At 52.5% G+C, this 21,032-nt stretch overlaps 2 protein-coding genes across 4 annotated transcripts; both read left to right on the top strand.

The window, feature by feature from the left end:
• The first annotated feature begins 412 nt into the window (after positions 1 to 412).
• NEIL2 (nei like DNA glycosylase 2) lies at positions 413 to 6,736 on the top strand. 3 transcript variants are annotated; one of them, XM_032683643.1, is made up of 5 exons: positions 413 to 619; positions 3,062 to 3,250; positions 4,029 to 4,354; positions 5,046 to 5,242; positions 5,591 to 6,736. In XM_032683643.1, the coding sequence occupies exons 2-5, from the start codon at positions 3,113 to 3,115 to the stop codon at positions 5,905 to 5,907; spliced, it is 978 nt and encodes a 325-aa protein (XP_032539534.1). In that variant the 5' UTR covers positions 413 to 619; positions 3,062 to 3,112; the 3' UTR covers positions 5,908 to 6,736. The 3 variants fall into 3 exon arrangements, with proteins under 3 accessions (XP_032539534.1, XP_032539535.1, XP_032539536.1); XM_032683644.1 differs by having other exon boundaries at positions 537 to 619; positions 2,935 to 3,250; XM_032683645.1 differs by lacking the exon at positions 413 to 619 and having other exon boundaries at positions 2,661 to 3,250.
• A 1,228-nt stretch (positions 6,737 to 7,964) lies between these two features.
• FDFT1 (farnesyl-diphosphate farnesyltransferase 1) lies at positions 7,965 to 20,130 on the top strand. The gene is given in 18 exon segments (XM_032683666.1): positions 7,965 to 8,128; positions 9,371 to 9,388; positions 9,390 to 9,416; positions 9,418 to 9,470; positions 13,057 to 13,088; positions 13,091 to 13,137; positions 13,139 to 13,240; positions 15,108 to 15,195; positions 15,198 to 15,235; positions 15,852 to 15,899; positions 15,901 to 15,991; positions 15,994 to 16,023; positions 16,026 to 16,042; positions 16,764 to 16,779; positions 16,782 to 16,832; positions 16,835 to 16,938; positions 17,182 to 17,334; positions 18,478 to 20,130. Coding segments are annotated over 18 exon segments (1,470 nt in total). The 5' UTR covers positions 7,965 to 8,026; the 3' UTR covers positions 18,931 to 20,130.
• Positions 20,131 to 21,032: the final 902 nt, after the last annotated feature.

Below are 21,032 nucleotides of genomic sequence, written 5' to 3'. Positions count from 1 at the left end.
CAGAAATGCCCTGGGCTGCAACTGCCCCATCCTGGAAGTGTCCAAGGCCAGGTTGGATGGGGCTTGGAGCAACTTGGGATATTGGAAGGTGTCCTTGCTCATGGCAGGGGGTTGGAAGGAGATGACCTTTCAGGTCACTTCCAACCCAAATTATTCTGTGAGTCTGTGATTTTAATGCAAGTGAGGAAAAGCACCCAGTGTGTTTTCTGTGGAGCTGGGAACATCCCTAAAAGCACAGCGTGGAAAAGCCCCTCAGGGCACTCTAATAACACTGTGATTTATCGTTTTGGTCTTCTCACTAACATTTTTTCAATTAGTCAGCTATTCTTCGGCCTAAATCCTTTCACCTGAACTCAGAGGCAATACCCTCAAGCCAAAACCACATTTATAAGAGCTGTGCTCAGCCACCCCCACCCTCGGCAGGAGCACAGCCCCCGCAGAAGCACCCATCCTCCTTCCCAGGGTGCCCAGCTTCCTTCCCAGTCCAACCAGACACTCGAGACCGGTACAACTGGTGGGGTGAGTGAGGTCAGCACCTGAAACCCGCCCACTCTTCCCCCACCAGCCAACTGAGGAGCTCTCCTGAGATTTGGGGGGAGGGCCCTCCTCCCCCATAAAAGTAGGTGGATGGAAGGGGTTTGGTTGCGGAAGGGTCTGCCGGGGGCGGGTAGGGGAGGCCGTGAAAGTGCTGTAGGAGGTGGTTGGGGGCAAAGGAAGAGAAACTGGAGACAAGGGAAGGACTGTGGAGCCTGGAGGAGCAGTAAGGGGGGAAGGCTGCCCCCCCTCCTTCCCCGAATGGATGCACGGGGTTGGCCTGGGGAGAGCTGCGTCTTAAAAGCTGGATGTAGGAATGTGGGGTTTTTGGAGAGTGCAGTGGGTGCTTCCACTGCCCTGGGGAGATGTGGGTGAGAATGGGGGTGGAATTCAGGACCTGGTTGTTTTGGAGAGCTGCAAATTGGTGCTTGGCTGAGTGTGAGAAGATGGGAAGCTCTGCACCCCTCGGATTGCATGTGGAGAGTCAGGGCTGTGCCTTGAAATCCCTGCAGGAGCCTTGTACAGGGGTGTAAGGTCACAGTGGGATTTTCTGCCATCCCTGTGAGCTGGTAGAGCTGGCTTGGGGCAGATGAACCTGGGCAGCCTTGACCTTGCTCTGTTCTGCTGTGGGTTCCTGGCTTCTGTCTGAGTGCAAGGACTGGAAATGAGCCCATACAGGGAGGAGGATTTCTCCTGGAAGCCTGGCTCTGTGCCTCAGACCTGTAGAGGTACTAGCTCAGGTGGTCATGCTCCTGGAGAGATGGGTGTTATGCTCTGCAGAGGGTTGGGGTTGGTCACCCTCCTCTTCCTCCCTTGACTGCGGAACATTTTGGAAGAGACTGAAATAGGTCTAGAGGAAGAAGGTGAAGTAGGGAGGTCCATGGAGAGAAGGGGATTAGAAACAGCAGATGCTGGTTATTCTGATGTCCTGGGGAAGAGGGCAGTTTCTCCTCTTGAAAAGGAGTGGTTTTCTGCTGTCAGAGGGGCTACAACTGGGGGATTGTGGGCATTAACACATTATAGAGTGCCCAGCACTTCCAGTCTCTCACAATGAGACTGTTAAGAACTGAATCAGCAGCTGCCTGACATGAAGCTGGTGTCTGGATAATCAGGGCAGACCCCTTGGATGACCTGTGTCCAGCACCCAAATGCTGCTCCAGGGATCGAGACTCCTTGTGGTGCCTTTGGCAGCACAAGCATCTCTTTAGGTGTCTCTTAATCTGCCTCTTGATCATCACAATATGCAGATTTCTTGGGGTAAAACCAGAGTAGGCCTGTGAATAATTATCCCATGTCCTTGGAGACAGAGGACTAAAGTTCAGTCTTTTACCCTGGTAAAGCTGGTTTGTGTGACCACTTAATATCTGTACCTGGATTTAAGACATTAAATTAATGTTCCCTAACATGTTTTCCTTTTGAGCCCTTCTGAGAGGGATTTGGTTTGTGCTGCAGCACAGGAAGGCTTTTCCAGGCCTTGCCTGCTTCCTGTTGAAGGTATTCTCACACCTTGCTGCTCCTCACAGCTGTGCTAAAAGTTGTCCCTTCACTATGGCAGGAGCACATGGCACTGGAAGCTTTGGTTTTAGTCAGTCTGAGCTGATGCAAACGTGGGCTGCTGTCTCTGAGCCAGCCCAGGCAGCAGAAGAAGTTGAGATGTTGGAATAAGGTGGGAATGGCTTTTCTGGTGGGGGACCATGCACAGGATTACTGCTGATTTTCACATCAGGCTGTCTCAGAACTGTGCCTCAGAGCCTTCTACTGAGTAATGTGGAGCTTGAAACTGAGCCTCTGGTCAGTGCTGGTCTCTGGGAGAACTGGCACCATGGGATGAAAGCCAGACTGAGCTTTCCTGGTCCTGGATCCTGCTTTTCTGTACACCCAGTCCTGTCAGAAATCCTCAGAAGAGCTGCAAGTGACTGGGATTTCATGCCAGAAATAACTCCTTATACACTGGTGTGACTTCCTGGAGGGAGCCACAGGATGCTGTAGGATGGTGCTGCTTCATCTCCCCCTCATCTAGAGTCTTCTGATCCCAGATGCTGTTACTAGAGTGTAGGAATGCTCCCTAGCAGGTTACATCTCATTGCAATCAGTGGGAAAAGCAAGGGGTGGAGATGTGCTAACTCCAGAGCAGCACTTTCCATGGTGACTGCATCAGGAAAAAGATGGGTCACTGGCCTGTGCTGGTTCTGGGTCATTAATCATAAAATCACAGAATGATTTGGGTTGAAGGGACCTTAAAGATCATCTAGATCCCACCCTGTCCTGGGGCAGGAACACTAGACCAGGAGAAAGGACTTCTGGAGATCCCCAGGCCAAATTCCTGCTTGTGGGGTGAAAAACTGCCATTAGAGCAGGTTATTATTCAGAGCTATTTGATTAAATTACATATATTCCCAGGGATGAAGACTCCTTCAGCTACCAGGTCCTCAAAGAAACTTAAGGAAGAAGACTGGGGTGAGGAGACAGTGGTGAGCTCTGCCTCTGACTGGTTTTGTGTATTTCTGAGTGGCAACTTCCCTTCAAGTTTAGGGAAGAGTGTGAGAAGGACCTGCTAATCCCTCAACAACTGCTGGAGATGCCAGAGGGCCCATCAGTGAGGAAGTTCCAGCTGCTGACCTCCCGTTTTTTGGGACAAGTGGTGGCCAAGGTGGGGGGAAGCAGCCGCAAGATCAAGGTGAATGACCTGAATGCCCTGAGGCTCCAGGACTCCCAGGTGAGTTTATTGATCCATGGCAAGTCTCAGGGAAACCACCCTTGTCCTGCGTCTGGGTCACAGCACGTGCAGAACCTGGGAGTGTTTCCCTCAGGTTTTCCCCTGGCTAAGCTGAGATGTCTGTGCTGTTGATATATATATGAGATGGTCACACTGGGTTGGTCCTGCTAGAGGCTTTGCTTGCCTCACATCCCTCAGATGATGATTTGGACCTGACTGGCCAAATGCTGGTGCAGCCCCAGCTCGGATTAAAAGTGGCAAGCAAAATGAGAACCACGAAGTGCCCGCAGCAAGATGTGGTGAGGTGAATCAGAAAAAATGATGACAGATTTTGTAACCCTGAGCGTCTCTCCTGGTGTGTCTCTTTGCCTTGACAGGACCCTCAGGGAGAGATTTACATTTGAGTGGCATCTAAGTACCTTGTGCTTCTTAAGGAATGCTGAGAGGATGCCTGCAACTCTGATGGGAATGAATCAGATGCTGCTGAATCCCGTGTTCAGGATGGGGTGATGTGCCCTCTATCTAAAAGAGACTGTAGAAAACAGTCACTTGTATGGAAACAGCCAGAGGAAGTGTTCCTCTCTATATCCCCAGTATATCCCTGAAAATGTTCCAAGTGAGGTTGGATGAGGCCTGAACAACCTGGTCTAGTGGAAGATGTCCCTGCCCATGGCAGGGGGTTGGAATGAGATTATCTTCAAGGTCCCTTCCAACCCAAAGCAGCCTGTGATTCTATGATCCTGTATGAATCCTTACTACAACCCACCTCTTTCCTCAGGTTCACGGGAAGAACTTGTACCTGGCATTTGTGGCAGCTGAAAGTCCCTCAGGACCAACTGCAGAAGAGACAGTGCTGCAGAAAGAGGCTGCTGCTGTGGCAGGTTCTTCTGTCCAGGAAGGGCAAGAACAGGTTTGTGCTCCCCATCCCCAGGATGAGGAGCTGCAGGAACTCCAGCACTCAAGGTCTGAAGCCCCAGAAGCAGCAGAAGGTCCAGGCCACTGGCTGCACTTCCATTTTGGCTTGTTCGGCAGCGTCCGGGCAAACGAGTTCTCCAGAGCAAACAGAGCCAATAAAAGGGGGGACTGGAAGGACCCTGTACCCAGGTATTTCATGGAGCCCTCTCTCTCCCTGCCTCTCATTCTGGAGAGGCACTCTTCTATCCAAACTAAATTTGCGTGGGGGTGCTCTTAGCCTTGATTTTTCTCTGATAATTCCTAAGATAAGTAGGCACAGAGATGGTGTGAGTGGGTGTGGGGTGTGTTCGATCTGCAGTGGAATTGTGGGATGCATGTTGCCTGCCAGCTTGGGGATCATAGTACCAACTCTGTTAACATTTTTATCTTAGAGAAGTTTTAGGATGCCAGGCTGAATCATGCTCTGAAAATGCCAGTTTCTCCCAATTAAGTGTTTAAAAAAAGCCTTGGATGAATGGCAAACGTCTAGGGCAGCTGGAATCACTGTACTTGTTAGGGACGCACTCCATGCACCACATCCTGCAGTCTTTTAAAGGATTACTTCATTTCTGTGCAAACGTTTTTAGACATAGTTTTTTGTGCTACTTTTGGCATTGGTTTCCCTGATCTGTGGACCCTGCTGCTGGAGCCTTGGTCATCCAGAGACCACAGGACAGGAAAATGAATCCACACAACCTGTGGAGAGTTGTTCACCATCAGGTTTTGTGGCTGAAATCGTTAAAGAGGCTACCTTACCTTGAGACAGTGGCCTGGTGTAGAATAGGACAAATGGTTCAGGGATGTTTCTGATGAGACACTTCTGCTTCTCTGCTTCTCCCAGGCTGATTCTCCACTTTGAGAGTGGAGGCTTCCTTGTTTTCTACAACTGCAGAATGCACTGGTGCTCCTCTCCAAGTGCTGATCCTGCTTCTGACATCCTATCCATGGAGTTCCACCGTGGCCGAGCACTGGATGCCCTCCGTGCACCCAATCCCATCAGCTACACCCTCTTAGACCAAAGATACTTTTCAGGGCTGGGTGAGTTCTGGGGAATACTTGGCAGAGCAAGAAATGGAGGAAGGTGGGTAGGATGTCTGCAGATCCAGAGCTGCATGTCTGAGAGTTTTACTCCTTTGCCTTGTGGCTTCTGGTTCATCCAGCTGAGGGTACATGGTCATCTTCAAGTTCTGCTTCAAAGGTAGAGGGAAGAGAACTCTGTCCAGTCCAATCCCAGCTCTAAGTCTACTCCTCGCATGCCACCTCCGAAACAGGGAATGACATTGTTGGTTGTGATCCTTGAGGGCGAAGTCACAGATTGGAGCCAGAAGTCTGCATTATCTTGATTAGAAAGACCCTTATTGTCTCCTTATTTCTGTCCCTTTCCAGGGAACATCATTAAGAATGAGATTTTGTACCTGACCAAGATCCACCCACTAACACAAGGCTCTCTCTTGGCTCCCTCGCATCTGGAGCGTCTGCTGGACTGTGCCCTTCAGTTCAGCTCTGACTGGCTGCACCACAAGCTCCGTGACCAAGGGCTGCACCTCCAGATCTACCAGAGGGAGCAGTGTCCCCTTGGCCATCCAGTGATGAAGGGAACTTTTGGACCACTGGGCGCCTTTAAGAGACTTACATGGTGGTGTCCTCAGTGCCAGCCTGAGGTGCTGCCAGGGGAAGGGGATCCTTCCCCAGTCACAGAGTGACCTGGCTTTGCATTCCTCCTTTCCTGGAGGGTGGTAGGTGATGTCTCAACCGTGCTCCTAATTGCCTTGAGGAGGTCTTCTTGGTTTCTTTGAGCTGTTGAGTTTGGTTTTTAGTGACAATGAGCTGGCAGAGCTAAGTGCTCAGTGGAGGTCACAGGACTCGCTGCAGCACTGAGTGGATGCAGAAAGTAAAGCGGTTGTACATGTCTTTTTTTTCCCAATGAACAGTGTAAAAGAGTCTGACCAGTTCTGAGGTATTTTGGTCACTCTGTTCAGACCACAGTGGATGGAAAGTGTAGAGTGTTGAGCAGGTGTTTGCTGTGGTCTGAAGTGACCCTATCCCTTGACCCCAGTGGAGTCAGCAGAACAGAGTATATCCCTCTGCCTAAAAAACTTGATTAATTAGGAATTAAATAATCCTGCCTCTGTTTGGAGCTGAATACCTGTGTGCTGGGTGTGGTTAAATGTGAGGGGCTGTTCCCTCTGTCAGATCTGACAGGAACAGCTCCCTCCTTTCAAGGGGACAAAACCTACATCAGCAGTGCTTGGTGGAGCTCATCTTGTTCACGGGTTTCAGCTTTGTGGCAAACTGCCAGATCCAGATCTCACTGTAACAGTAAAAAAACCCCTAAAAATACTGTGTGTGTGACAGAGATTGCATAAAACTTAGGATCTCCAAGGAAACCTGCAAGCAGAAAGGGTTGTAAATAGAGATGAAACCTTCTTTATTGAGCTATGTCTCTGTATGTGAGGCAGGAGCTGCTGCTGTTCTCTCTCTGTGGATTTGGGTTTCTTTTAACAAATTGTTTGCTTGAGCAAAAAAATAAAAACTAGAAATGGAAAACTGGTGATGTTCATCTTAAATTCAGTGTGTCTTTTCTGGTAGTTTCTTGGTTAAAAACTGAGGTGTCAGGGAAATTCCAGCTACCTGGAATTGATTAACAGTCAGCTGTTTGGTGTTGCTTGTAGAGGATGGTACTAGGAGCTTTCCTCAGACATTTGTTTTAATGGGAACTGGATCTAAAGATGTATTGCAAATCAACTGGGAATGCTAGAGGTAAACTCCTCTGTTTTAGGCTGCTGCTTCCCAGGCAAGGCTTGTGCAGCCTGTTCCCTGGGAATTGCAACACCATTGAGTGGTTGCAGGTTACAAGACTGCTGAATAAACTGATTAATAGGGTTACAGTGTCAAAGAAGGTGGTTGATGTTCCTTCTGATCCTATCCTGAAAGGTGTCAGTGAAATGCCCTTTCAGTACCCTTACAAAACAAAGAATCATAGAAGATCTTGAGTTGGAAGGGACCCATAAGGATGATCAAAGTCCAACTTTGGACTTTGGAAGATAGTCACACACAAAAGAACCCCCAAAAGCTGAACCTCACACCTTTAAGGATGAGGAGGCAGCAGGGATCTGTTGGGTTCTCAGGCCTCGGAGATGCTCCGAGGGCTGGAGCCCCTCTGCTCTGGAGACAGGCTGGGAGAGCTGGGGGTGTTCTCCTGGAGAAGGCTCCAGGGAGACCTGAGAGCCCCTTCCAGTGCCTAAACGGGCTCCAGGAGAGCGGGAGAGGGACTTGGGACAAGGGGGATGGCTTGAAACTGCCCGAGGGCAGTTAGATGGGATATTGGGATGGAATTCCCAGAGAAGCTGTGGCTGCCCTATCCCTGGAAGTGTCCAAGGCCAGGCTGGACGGGGCTGGGAGCAACCTGGGATAGTGGAAGGTGTCAGGGTTGGAACTGGATGAACTTTAAAGTCCCTTCCACCCGAACCGCTCCACGTTTCCCTGACGACGCGGCCCCCTCCCCTGACCCTCCCTCACACTCGGGCTCCGGGGCCGCTCCTTCCCGCCCCGCCTGCGCCCACACGCGCCGCAGCCAATCAGCGCCCGCCGCCGGCCGTCACACCAGCCGCAGCGCCTTCCCATTGGCTGGCGCTGCGCTGGTGCGAGCGCGTCTTCACCAATGGGCGCCGCGCCCGCCCCACCGAGCGATGCGAGGAGCGCTGTGATTGGTGGTGGAGCGCGGCGGGGGCGGGGCTGGCCGGGGCCGGTTGAGCGGCGGGAGGGGGGCGGCGGGAGCGGCGGCGGCGGCGGCGGCGGCGGCGGGGACCGAGCGGGGTCTCCATGGAGCTGCTTCGGAAATGGCTCGGCCACCCCGAGGACATCTACAACCTGCTGCGGTTCAAGATGGGCGGCTACCGCACCATCATGCCGCGGATGGACCCGGTGAGCGCGGAGGGATGCAGCAGGGGACGGAGGTGGGGGGGACTGTCATCTCCCGGCGGGGATGCGGCGTTGTCATGGGTGACTGTCGCACGGCCTGGAGTCCATAGGACCGGCCCCGGTGCTACCGGTGGGCAGCGGCCCCTTTGTCCGCCATGTGTGTGTCCTCGGTGCTTCCCGGTCATCCCACCTGCTTCGGGCGTCCCGTGTCTTGCTCGGTGCCAGTACCCTGAGAGCATCCCACCGGCTCCGGGTACCCCTTGCATTACTCGGTGCCGGTACCCCGCGTGCATCCCACCGGCTCCAGGCATGCCGCCGGCTCCGGTGCTTTCTGCGCATGGCACCGCCTCCGGACATCCCGGCGGTCTCAGGCTTCCCGTGCATTGCTCGGTGCCCGTACTCCACGAGCATCCCACCGGCTTTGAGCACCCCACGGGCTCCGAGCATACATTGCATTGTTCACTGCCGGTACCCTGGGTGGATCGCACTGACACTGGGCATCGCAGTGTCCCGGTGCTTCCCGAGCATCCCACCGGCTTCTGGCTTCCCGTGCATTGCTCGGCGCTGGTACTCTGTGTGCATCCCACCGGCTCTGGGAGTTGCACAGCCCCAGTGCTTCCCGAGCATCCCACCGGCTGCTGGCTTCTCATGCATTGCTCGGTGCCGGGTATCCTCCTAGCATCCCACCGGCTCCAAACATTCCACTTGTTTCAGGCTTCCCAAGCATTGCTTGGTGCTCGGTACCCTCGTGCATCCCACCGGCTCCGGGCATCCCTTGCATCGCTCGGTGCCGGTACGCTCCGAGCATCCCACCGGCAGCGAGCGATGCTCGGCGCGGTGCTGCCCGTGCATGGCATCAACCCCAACCATCGCACAGTCCCCGGTACCCCCGCGAGCATCCCCACTGGCTCCCAGCGATGCCTCTGCCCCGGTGCTGCCCGTACATGGCAGCGGCTCCGGCCGCGGGACGGGGCGGGTTAAGGGGCGTGTTTGGGGCCGGGGGCGGAGCGGGCCGCAGCCCCCCCGCTGCCGCCGGCGCCCCCATGGCGGCCGGGTCCCGGGCCATGTCGCTGCTCCGGCGGACACTGACCCTGTCCCCGCCGCGGAACCCCCCCCGGGCTCCGGGCCGACGGCGGGGGCAACAGCGGCAGCAGCAGCGCGGGGTCCCCGCGGCGGCCCCCGGCCCCGCCGCCCGCCGCCCCCCCGCTCCCAAACCGGCCCCCCCGGGCTCCGCTCTACCCGCAGGACTCGCTGGGATGTGGCCATCCGCACCTGCTACCGGTACCTCAACCCAGACCAGCCGTAGCTTCGCCGCCGTCATCCAGGCTCTGGACGGAGAGCTGCGGTAAGAGGAGGGTCGCTGGGGTCCCGGGGAGGGGGGCTGGGGATGCAGTGACCTCCCGGCACTGGGGCTCCCTCAGAGGTGATGGTGTGATGCCCCCCAAGAACTGGGGATTCCCCGGGAGGGTGGTGGGTGGAATTCTCCTCCTTAACAGGTGGTGGTGTGATGCCTCCCAATACTGGGGATCCCCGGGAGCTGGTGGGTGTGACACCTCCCAGTACCAGGGCTCCCTGGCAGAGCTGGTAGGAGTTGATCCGTGCAGTTGCCCTCATATGCCATTTTTCTTTGGGAGAACTGCGGGGACATGCTCCTTCTCCCATCGGGAGCTACTTGGACTCGCTGGGCTCAGCCCCACCCCGTGCAGCGGGACGTGGGGTTTTTTCACGTCCGAGCTGGCTGTGCCCCATCCCCCCCCCAAACTGGGTCCCGGGGCTGAGCAAAACCTGGGACAGACACTGCAGCTTCCTGGCCAGCAGATTGTTAAACACAGGGCCTGGCCGTGTGCCGTGTGTGACACTCTGGGAATGTGTCCCGGCGGTGCCAAGGCTGGCACTGGCCGGAGGGAGGAGGTGAGGAAAAACCTGGGGCTGACCGAGGGTCTGGACCCTGCCTGGAAGGTGCTTTTGGAAGCAGCTGCCTCAAAACCTGCACAGTCATTGGAGAGGGATCGTTGCACGCTCATTTTTCGCTGTGCAAACTTTGCTGCCCCGTGAGGGAAAGCAGATGGGAATAGTAGGGAAAGCTTCAGATGGGAATAACAACAGAGGATGCAAAGCTCAGCTGGCCCAGGGCCTCGTATGAATATGTAAATATTCTCCATATAATTCATTGTATTCATATGGTAGTTACTGATTGCAGTTTGTAAATCGCCAGTTAATCCCAAAATGGGTTAGTCATCAAATTAGGGGGTTCTGTAAATTGAACCAGACACGTCGCAGCTCTGCCGAGCAGTTGAACCCAAACACTGGGTGATCTGTTGGAATTCTGAGCCCTGGTTTGGCATTTTGGATGATGCCCCATAACTGTGTCCAACAAATATGAAACGGTATCTGCAGCCTGGTTTACAGGAAAGGGCAAAGAAATTCAGTGGTTGGCTGGAATTGTGTGGAAAAGTACGAGTAGGGCCAAGAATTAAACTTTTTTTTTCCATGCTTGTAATATTAGCTAGTGTAGAAATTAAGGGGAAAAAAAAGGCCAATTAATAAAACACCATGAAACCTGTTAGCAGTGTCCATCTGCCCTATGCATGCCTTGATCATGCTGCAGTTATCTTTGTCTGGTTTTTTTTTTCTTCTTTAATCCTTGCCTGGGATCAGAAAGGCTTTCTCCCTTCAGGGCACAGAAACTTCTGCCTGGCATCCTAAAATGCTCTTGCAGGATCTTTGCAACCCACTGCGTGCAGGGGCTGGTGGTTTGAATTACAGTGGTGCTGTAGTGGACCAGGAGAAGCTCTAATTTTCAAAGCACAGTAGCTCTGCTGGAGAATTTAGGGACAAAAGATGGAATACAAAATAGAGAGGATATAGAAATAGGCAGAGCAGCAACCTTACCAAAGGAATTAATTTTACTGGATCAAAAAAGTGCTTTCATTGATGTTAACCCCATCAGGGAGTTCAGTGAACCCCTGTAGTTACAGATATACATCCCAGAAGGACTGCTGGAAAACAGAGAACTTCTAGATGAGTGCTTGGAGCAGAAGCTTCCCTGGCCAGGCAGGGTACTGGTAGTTGAGCTGAAATGTTTAGTTCCTTCTTGCTTATTTTTTTTGGCCCCATAACCTGCATGTTTTGCTGGCCAGGGCCCTGTCCAGCTCATTGCTCCGTGGTTAGGGCGTTGTCTTGGAAGGTGGGAGGCTCAAAACTGCAGTTTCATGGGCAGCTGAGCCAACATCTCAACTGCTGCTGGTGGAGAGGAGTGTGAGCCAACATCATAGCTCCTCTCCTGGGGATGGAGAGGAGGAGAGGGATGCTCCTGCCTTCCCCCTCTGCCAGACCCACAGTTCTGCCTGTCGCTGGGACCCTTCAGGATCCATCTCTGAAGGTTTGGACTGTCACAAGGTGATGGAAGGAAAAAGGAGACCTCCTTACCTGGGAATTGGGGAACTGTGTCTAGGACCAGGGCTGGAACTTGAGCCCTGAGATGATCCAGACTTGCTCTTTGGAAGTGCCCAAAGAGCAATTCCAGATGTGCCAATCCAGCCTGACCTTGAATATTTCCAGGGATGGGGCATCCAGCAACCTCTCTGGACAACCTGTGCCAGGGTTTGACCACCATCACAGTAATAAATTTCTTCCTTTAACTTGCCAAAATTGCCATGGATCTAAATTCAGTATATGGTGGAAGTTAGGGATGCAGTTACGCTCTGGATGCAGAAGTGGGGTTAAATAAATGTTTAACTATGCTGGCCTCTGGAATTACTGCAGGCTCTTCCCTTGGCATGGTGCCACTGTGAGAGGTGCTTCTGGGATGGCATTTCAGGTTCTGCTCTGCTTTTCTTGATTGCTGCTGGTGGAAGTTGCTACTGGAATTGGGTTGGAGCCCTGGGCGCTTGGATCCTGTTGGATGAACCTTGCAGCCCAGTTAGTATGGAAAGGAACAGGAATGAGAGAGCTGCTGTGAGCCCTCAGATATGTGGTTGGATGGAGGTGTTAAATACCCTTCAATCGAGGAAGAAAAGCCAAATTTAACAGCATTGGCTCTAAGAGCAAGTCATTTTTCCCTGGATGCTTAATCACTGCTTGCACATTGTCATCCCAGGAGTACAACACTGCCACCAGTAATTAGCATTTAGCAGTCCAAGCTAGTTTCCATTGTTAAACAATTAATAAAGCCTCATCTCCTTGACATATCACTGTGCTCATGGAGAGCTAGGGATTATTTTATATAATCCTGGAGCTGGAAACACTGTTTCCTGCCATCAGGACTTCTTTTTTTGCTTTCTACTGCAGGAATGTGGAGGCAGGGCTGGGAAAGTCAGGGAATGGGAAAGGAAGCAGGAATAGGGGAAGGCAGGGGTAGTGGGGACTGGGAGGGGAAACGCTTTTCAGCATCTGGGAGGGCCTGAATGTCTTGTGCAGAGAGATATAAAATACAGGGTAGTTTGGCTCTAATGTTCCTGTTGCACAGTAAGGCAACCCTTTACTGCCCCCCAAACTGGAGAAAGGCGTGCTGTGTGCAGAGAAGGGGAAGGATGAGAAAAGTATGGCTGATTTTTCCCCTTCCCTATTTCACATTTGCTTTTCCAATAAAATGACCTCAGGCTCTGTCCTCTGGGTCCTGGCTTTGCTTGCAGGGTTGGATCTTCCCTGTCAGTGAGATGACAGGCCCGAACCCTTCCCTGTTGTGCATTTTAGAAAGCCAAAAGCTGGTCATAATTCTCCTCAGGAAGGGAAAACCTGGATTTCCCTGACCCAGCTCAGGTGTGTTGGAAATGCTGGTATTTTCCAAAGGTATCACAACCTGGAAGTGCCAGTGTGTGTCATATTGAGCTTGAAGTGCCCCTGCTGAGGCTCTGTGGTTCATCTCAGCTGTTTATCCTGCTCATAGAGAATCCCAAGTAGGAATTCCTGGTTTTTTTCTCTCCTCCCAGACATGCTGTCTGTATATTCTACCTGGTGCTCCGTGACTGGACACTGTAGAGGATGACATGAGCATCCCCTTGGATGTGAAGGGTCCCAATGCTGCAGGAGTTCCACTCCTACCTCTACCAGCCAGAGTGGAAATACATGGAGAGCAAGGAGAAGGACCGGCAGGTGCTGGAAGACTTCCCAACGGTAAGGAATCCTCCTCCCGGCTTCAGCTGTCTTGCAACACCTTTGGGTGCCTGGTTGTCTCTCCATGTTGAGCCTGCAGAGCTTGTTCAGTCCCACAGCTCTTCCCAAGAGCTCCATCACCTGCACGTGGGGCTGGATGCTGAGCTGGAGTGAGAAGCACAAGCATTGTGCAACTCTGTGAGTCAGAGGTGATCTGGCTGTGGAAAAGTGCCAGCTCTGAAAAGTGGCTTTTTACCTCCTCTGTTGGAAAAGTAAAAAAACTATTGTCTTGTGGAGAGAGATTTGGGTTTGTTACCCAACACTGTGCGTTACCTGGGTCAGGTGTCCTGTGTCCCCTGACAGGTTGGCACCTTGTCTGGAGCACTGGATGGTGCAGTGTTCACAGTGATCCTGCAGGATCTGCTCTAGAGCTCTAGGAGTGTGTCTGCAGATCTTTGAGGTGCATATTAAGGCCAGGCTGGATGGGGCTCTGAGCAGCCTGGTCTAGTGGAAGGTGTCCCTGCCTATGATGGGGGAATTGGAACCAGATGATCTTTAAGTTCCCTTTGAACCCAAGCCATTCTATAATTCTATGATACAAGATAAAAAGCACCCTCACTGTTATTAGTAACAATATTGCCCAAAGTTACTGCTCTAAGGATCCTTCTAAAAGGGAGCCACAGAGAGCCACGCAAGCCACAACATTCTGGGGCCTGTTCTCCAGCCTCGAGGCTGATTGAGGAAGTCTGACCATGTTCAAACCATTAAACTCTCAATGTGCAGAACATAAAATCCAAGAATGGTTTGGGTTGGAAGGGACATTAAAGCTCATCTGATTCCAACCCCTTGCCATGGGCAGGACACCCTTCCACTAACCAGGTTGCTCCAAGCCCCATCCAACTTGACCTGAATTTTTTTGGGGCATTCACAGCTTCTCTGGCAACCTCTGCCAGTGCCTCACCACCCTCATAGGAAAAAACTTCTAATAATATTTGGTAGAGGTATTTGTAGATTGTGCTTCTCTTTGTAGGGAGTTGAAGCCACTGAGGCAGAAGCAGAGCTGAAATATTTATTTTACAGGCAGACTGAGACACAGGGCAGGGACGTGCCAGCAGCCATGGAGGAAAACCTGGATCTGCAGTGATGTCAGGGCTGTGATCATTCACACTGCTGTCCTTACTGCCTGCACTCCCTGGGCTGGCTGCAGTTACTCCCTGAGGGAGAATAAAGCTTAGCACAAAAAAATGTGATGTTCCACAGCTTTGGGAAGGGAAGGATTGGAATTTTAACTTTTTTGCAGTGTGAGAGCGTTTGAGACCTTGCAGGTGTCCCTGCCCATAGCAGGGGGGTTGGAATTAGATCACCTTTAAGCTCCCTTCCAGTCCAAACCATTCTGTGATTCCATGTTACTGGGCATGCAAAAGAAAGATTTCACACTTCCTCCACTGCTTGATGCCTTTTTTTTGTGGAAAATGTGCCTCATGAAGCCGAGCTGGAGTGGAGCTCAGGAAGAACAGAGCACCACAAACTCCCCGTTTTTTTCCCATGGCTGGTGTGATGGAGTGCTCTCAAATTACAAACGAAAACAACTCTGTGCACCAAGTGTAGTTAGTTTTGTCCTGCAGCTCCCAGATGATACCAGTCCAAGGCCACAGAACCTTCCCAAAGATGTTGCTTGGTCTGATCTCCCTCGCAGAGAGCCCGTCCGCGTTTAGACCGAACAGACTGAGCCTGTGCTCCAGGACCTTGAAACAACTCTGGTTGGGGAGTTTGTCCCAGATCTCCAGCCAGGGCAGGATTAAAGCCTGATAAACAGTATTTTTCTGATTTTTTTAATAAAACTGTTTTTTCCTGACACTGTCTTTTTTTTTTTACAACCGTGCTCCAGATCTCCATGGAGTTCAGGAACCTGTCAAAAGTCTACCAGGATGTGATTTCGGATATTTGCCACAAGATGGGTGTTGGAATGGCAGAGTTCTTGAGAAAAAAGTGGACTCTCAGCATGAATGGGATAAGGTGAGTCAGCCTGGGCAGAGGAGTGGACTGAACATGAGTAGATCATGGATCATTAAGGTTGGAAAAACCCTCTAATCATCGAGTCCAACCATTCCCCCAGCACTGGTATGCCACCACTAAACCATGTCCCAAGTGCAAGATCCACCATCTTAGAATAATTCCATGTAGGGTTCACTGTGTCCTCATGGAAAGAGGAAAGAGATAGAGCATCCCTGTGGCAACAGCTGGGTGAGGGAGCTGTGTGGACTTGGGAAGGCTTTGAGAGTCTGATGGTCCTGTGGGTGACAGGAGAATGGTGTGGACTGTTGGTGTTGCCCACCAGCATGTGTTTTGGGTGACCCATCACATCAGTTGTTCCCCCATGGGCTGTTCATTTGTCTGCTGGAGGCAGAGTGACACCTTGGTGGGACATCCTTAGTGAGGTGTTTGGGAAAATGTTTTGTTTTCATGGCAAAGCTGAGACAACCCAGGGGGGCCATGAGAACTGTATAAAATTCAACTGTCAGTTCCTTCGAGCATCATTTTTGTAAACTCCCTGTGGCAAACAGGCAGCTCTTTGTAACTGCTCCTTTCATCTTGTTTTTTTCCCACCCTTTCCCAACCTGGCACCTCACAGTATTGTCACTACGTTGCTGGGCTGGTGGGGATCGGCCTTTCCCGTCTCTTTCTCTGCATCAGAGCTGGAAGATTCTATTGTGGGGCAGGACACGGAGCTGGCAAACTCCATGGGCCTCTTCCTGCAGAAAACCAACATCATCCGGACTACCTGGAGGATCAGATGGAAGGAAGGGGTTCTGGCCCAGAGAGGTGAGGGAAAACCTCATCAAATCACTACTGTTGGCTGTGCATCTTCTCTGTACAACGTTCTTCTAATGACAGCTGGCTGACAAGTTCCACATCTGTCTACAGCTCTCTGGGTACACATGAAGGGATGAGGTGATGTCTCCTCACTCTGCCAAGATCTTGTTGGGCAGCTTTTTCCCCTCTCTGTTAGATTGGCTCTAGAAATGAGGGGATAAGGCTGAGTGAGACCTTGAGAGGGTACCTGCCTGCCTCTCCAAAGGCAGGATTAGCTCTGCCTGTGCCTGGGAGCTGCTTGTCTGTTTGTCTTGATCCTCCAAGAATTTTTCTGTCCCTTTCTAAGTGGCTCACCTCTCTTAAAGAGCATTTCTTGATGTTCAAGTGTTCAAGACCAGGTTGGATGGAGCTTGGAGCAACCTGGTCTAATGAGCTTTAAGGAAACCATTCTGTGATTCTGTGTCAGCCTGAGTGTGTCTCATCTTTTTTTGCCTACCTAGAGAAGATGTGGGGATGAGTTCATCCTTCTTTACAACCCCTTTGTATCCACCAAGGCCCTGTCACATCTCCACAGCCTGCCCTTTCCTGCTTTCCTTATCCTGGTAGTGCTTCAAGGCTCTTGTGGGTCTCTGTGCTTCCTGTTGCTCTCCCACACCTCAGGCTGTTCCTGATGTCTCTCCTACGATATGAATGTCCCCTCCAGCTCATGAGTCCCCGTCTTGGTGTGTAGGTTTGGAGCAGATACGCACAGAACTCTCGGACCTCGCCAAGCCGGAGAACATCGAGATGGCCGTGCAGTGTCGAACGAGCTCATCACCAACGCCCTCCACCACGTCCCCGACGTCCTCACCTACTTGTCTCGCCTGAAAAACCAAAGTGTCTTCAACTTCTGCGCCATCCCCCAGGTGAGTTCTGCTTTCAAGTGGTTCTTCACCATCTGGTGAGAAGCTGGAGGTGAAGGAGGTTGTGGATCATGTGTTTCTAGCCTGTTTATTCTCCATCTCTTCCTTCTTTCCTGGTATCTACCATTTCTGCCCTTGGTGGGATTGTGGCTCCGTTCCAGTGTCTTGCCATGAATGTCACTAGAATCAAGGTGAGCTCTGGCACGTTCCTCACAGTGCAGTAAGCTGCTCCATGTGTGTCCTTAGGTGATGGCCATTGCCACGCTGGCTGCCTGCTACAACAACAAGCAGGTGTTCAGGGGCGTGGTGAAGATCCGGAAGGGACAAGCTGTCACCCTCATGATGGATGCCACCAACATACAAGCTGTCAAAGCCATCATGTACCAGTACGTGGAAGAGGTGGGTTCAGCAGTTGGCTTTGAGTAATTTCTGGCTGTTCTGTGCCCGTTCTTGGTGTGGAATTGGGAACACGTGGTGACTCTGTTAATCCTTTCCTTGTACCCTTTAGCTCAGTGGTGGCAGGGAATGTGGTTTTAGCCTGGACCAAACTGGGTGCTTGATGTGTTCCCTTGAACACATCTGGGCCTCTGATGAGAAGTAGAGACTGAGGCCAGTGGCATCCTGGCCTGTGTCAACCACAGTGGGCGCAGGAGGCCAGGGAAGTGATTGTCCCTCTGTGCTGGGCACTGGTAAGGCCACACCTTGAATCCTGGGGTCAGTTTTGGGATCCTCATGACAAGAAAGACACTGAGGGCTGGAGTGTGTCCACAGAAGGGAATGGAACTAGGGAAGGGGCTGGAGCACCACGAACAGCTGAGGGAGCTGGGGGGCTTAGCCTGGAGAAAAGGGGTCGGTCGTCGTGGTGGACTTTCTTACTCCCTGCTTTAAGGTCTTGTGGAGGTTAAAACTCATGTGGAGGAACAACTACTGAGTGGTTTTCCTGGGAAAAACCCGCCCCACCGCCCCACCCCAAAGCCCAAATCCAGTGGGGGCTGTTAAGTAAAAAGACATCACTTCTGTACTAGAGAGACCCCAAACCATGGGTTATTAGAGCTGCCCTTGTGGGCTGGCCTTGTGGCTCTGCTTGTACCCACCTTGCTAAGACTCATGCAGACACTTATCCCAAATGCCATGGGATTTGAAGAGAAACCCAAAACCATGGAATTAGCTGATGGAGGTGGCTGTTTCCAGGCAGTCACATGCTGGGGTGTCCCCTCTGGTTTTAGCTGAGCCTGCAGCACATGTGCAGTGAGTGAGGGTTGCAAGGTGAAAACCACTGGTCCCAGTATCACCACCGGTAGTTGAGGGATCTGTGTGGTCCATGTCCCGTCATGGGGTGCCCTCAAGAGGCAGCTTGGCTTAGTGCTCTTCCCAAGGGAGACTCCCTGGACCCATCCAGGCATCCAGTGCTCCATGGCAGTCCACCACTGAGGTTACTCTTGAGGACACGGTGGCCCTTAAACCTTCCTCTTCCACCCAGTGTTCCTATTTCTCTCCTCACCTTTGCGTGGAAACCACAACTCCTCTTCCCTCCTTCCCTAGATCTACCAGAAGATCCCAAGCACTGACCCCTCCTCCAACAAGACGCAGCAGGTCATCGCCTCCATCCGCGCCATGAGCCTGCCCGGCAGCTCCATGGCATCTCGGCACCACTACTCCCCCATCTACCTGTCCTGTGCCATGCTCCTGGCAGCCCTGAGCTGGCAGTACCTCAGCACCCTCTCCAAGGCCACTGAGGAGTACGTCCAGGCGGGGAGAACTGATGGGCAGCGGGTGGGGGGGAGAGAGCTGGTTGGCAGGTGGGCAGCGGGGGCAGGAGGCTCCATCCGTGGGGATGGCCAGGCCCTGGGCACTGGGAATGTGAGAGGATGGGACACCCCGGTGAGCTGCAGCCCCGGGGTGACACTGTGGCATTGCTGGACTCCATCTTCACTGCCCTTGCCAGCTGCTTGGATGGTTACAAGTGCTAATTGGAGTCTTATTGTTTGGGGTTGAGTTATTTTTTTCCCCTTCTTTTCTGTTGGATGGTTTTACCTGAGGTTTTTTTTTTTTTTTTTTTTTTGTTAGGATGATTTGAAATAGAAACTCCAGTTGCTTGTTTTCTTCCTTGAGATTTGAGGCATCTTTTCCAGCTCAGAGCTGAGCAAAACCCTGAGGGTTTTGCCTCCCTTTCTTAGGCAGCCTCTTCCCCATCACCTCCTGTGCCTGCCCTGTTCTGGAAGGATGCTGCTTCAGCTGGGAGAGGAACATGCTTTCTTATCCAGGGAAAAAGCTCTGGCCACCTTCTGGCCCTCAGCCCAGGCTGGTTGACATCCTGCAGCCTGGAAACAGGCAGGGGCAGTAGTGCTGTTTCTGTTGTGCTGAAGGATGCTGAAGGAACCTCTTTAATGTTAAAGAAATGAAGGTGAGGTGCTCTGTCCACTTAAATGTGGCCCCAGCTGAAAGGCAGCTGTGCAGTTCCCTGCCCTGTGATGGATGACCCCTGCACTGGCAAAGCCCTTGTTTTAGTAGTGGGGAGGGGGTTAAAATAAGGAGGGAGATGCCAGCATGGCCCTGAGCTCGTAACCCCAGGCCTGACTCCTCTGTTGGGTCTGGGCTCAGCCCGAGGGGATGGGTGGTGGTGGCACAGCAAGGCAGGGGAGTGAGGGTTTGCACCCTGCTGTCCCTCATGGGATGTTTTTGGGGGAGGGCATTGGCCACCCTGAAAGGCAGCAATGCCTGCCATGGGCTGGGAAGACTGGAGCCCCTGAGGGGGCAGGTTTCCTTGGCCTGCTTGGCTCTGGCTTTGGAATGGTGCTTTGGGTTACACTGACGTGAGAGCTGGAAGAGGCTGGTCTGAAACACATCAGACACATTTGGACTTAGAAGAGGAAAAAAAAACCACTTTAAAGGCAAGTCCTGTTATCCTGGGGGATGGTTGTTGTCAAGGTCCCTACCCAGCCCCCTCAAATGCTGCTTTGCTGTTGCGAAGGGAAGGAGAGCCCATGTCCTGGAACAGGACAGAGCTGCCAGGGACAGTTTGGTGGCCTTTGCAAGGCCCATCCCCTGTGGCCAGGCTGTTCAAAAGGAGAACCCCAACTCCACAGGTACCAATGTAGATAAGTTTTAAGCTGTCATTCTGAAGAATCTTGCGGTAGCTCTCTTTGTGCAGCTTCCAGTCTTGTTGAGATTAAAGTTTTCTTTGGGAAAAAAAAAGTGTTGGATTTTTTTTTTCTGGCTGTCATTTCTCTTACACCAGTAATTCCACACATAAGTTACAAGCCCTCAGCTCAGATGCAATTCCAGTGCTTCCTTGCTGCCAAGTCAGGGTATCACAGCACAGCCCTGTGTGCCAGACACAAAGGAAGAATTTTAACCAGGGTGACAGCTGAGGGGCAGTAAATTAACTTTGAAAGGAGCTTGCCCAGCAGGCAGCAGGAGTGGTGGCACAGCCCTGGGTTGCAGACACGTGCTCCAGTGCCTTGGTGCATCCTCCTCCTCCAGGGATGCTGGGGACAGGCCTGGCTGTTCTCTGATCCAGGCTGAAGCACCTTCCCCACCATCAGCGCAAGCCCAGGCAGTGGCTGTCACCAGCAGGGCCAGAGGACAGGGATGGGACTGACCACACCTGCACAGGGAAGTGCAAGTGATTTTCTGCTCTGCTCAGGTGAGATGCCACCTGCAGAACTGCCTCCAGCTCTGGGTCCCAGCATCTGAAGGACATGGAGCTGCTGGAGAGACTCTAGAGGAGGCCACAGAGATGCTCCAAGGGCTGGAGCCCCTCTGTCTGGAAACAGGCTGGCAGAGCTGGGGGTGTTCACCTGGAGGAAAGAAGGCTCCAGGGAAACCTTAGAGCCCCTTCCAGTGCCTAAAGGGGCTCCAGGAGAGCTGGAGAGGGACTTGGGACAAGGGATGGAGGGACAGGACAAGGGGGAATGGCTTCCCACTGCCAGAGGGCAGGGATAGATGGGATATTGGGAAGGAAATCTTCCATTTGAGGGTCGGGAGGCCCTGGCACAGGTTGCCCAGAGAAGCTGTGGCTGTCCCAGACCTGGAAGTGTTCAAGGCCAGGTTGGATGGGGCTTGGAGCAACCTGGGCTAGTAGAAGGTGTCCCTGC

Source organism: Chiroxiphia lanceolata, chromosome 3 (genome assembly GCF_009829145.1).
Source record: "Chiroxiphia lanceolata isolate bChiLan1 chromosome 3, bChiLan1.pri, whole genome shotgun sequence".
Classification (NCBI taxonomy): domain Eukaryota; kingdom Metazoa; phylum Chordata; class Aves; order Passeriformes; family Pipridae; genus Chiroxiphia; species Chiroxiphia lanceolata.
The sequence above is the reverse complement of the archived record's forward strand: the minus strand, read 5'-3'. Positions and strand labels throughout refer to the sequence as shown.

What these genes read in the sequence shown, in the direction of transcription:
- NEIL2 (XM_032683643.1), top strand. Translation starts at nt 3,113, where the DNA reads ATGCCAGAGGGCCCATCAGTGAGGAAGTTCCAGCTGCTGACCTCCCGT. An exon ending in TGAGGCTCCAGGACTCCCAG is followed by an intron (nt 3,251 to 4,028) that starts GTGAGTTTATTG and finishes CTCTTTCCTCAG; the next exon opens with GTTCACGGGAAGAACTTGTA. An exon ending in TGGAAGGACCCTGTACCCAG is followed by an intron (nt 4,355 to 5,045) that starts GTATTTCATGGA and finishes TGCTTCTCCCAG; the next exon opens with GCTGATTCTCCACTTTGAGA.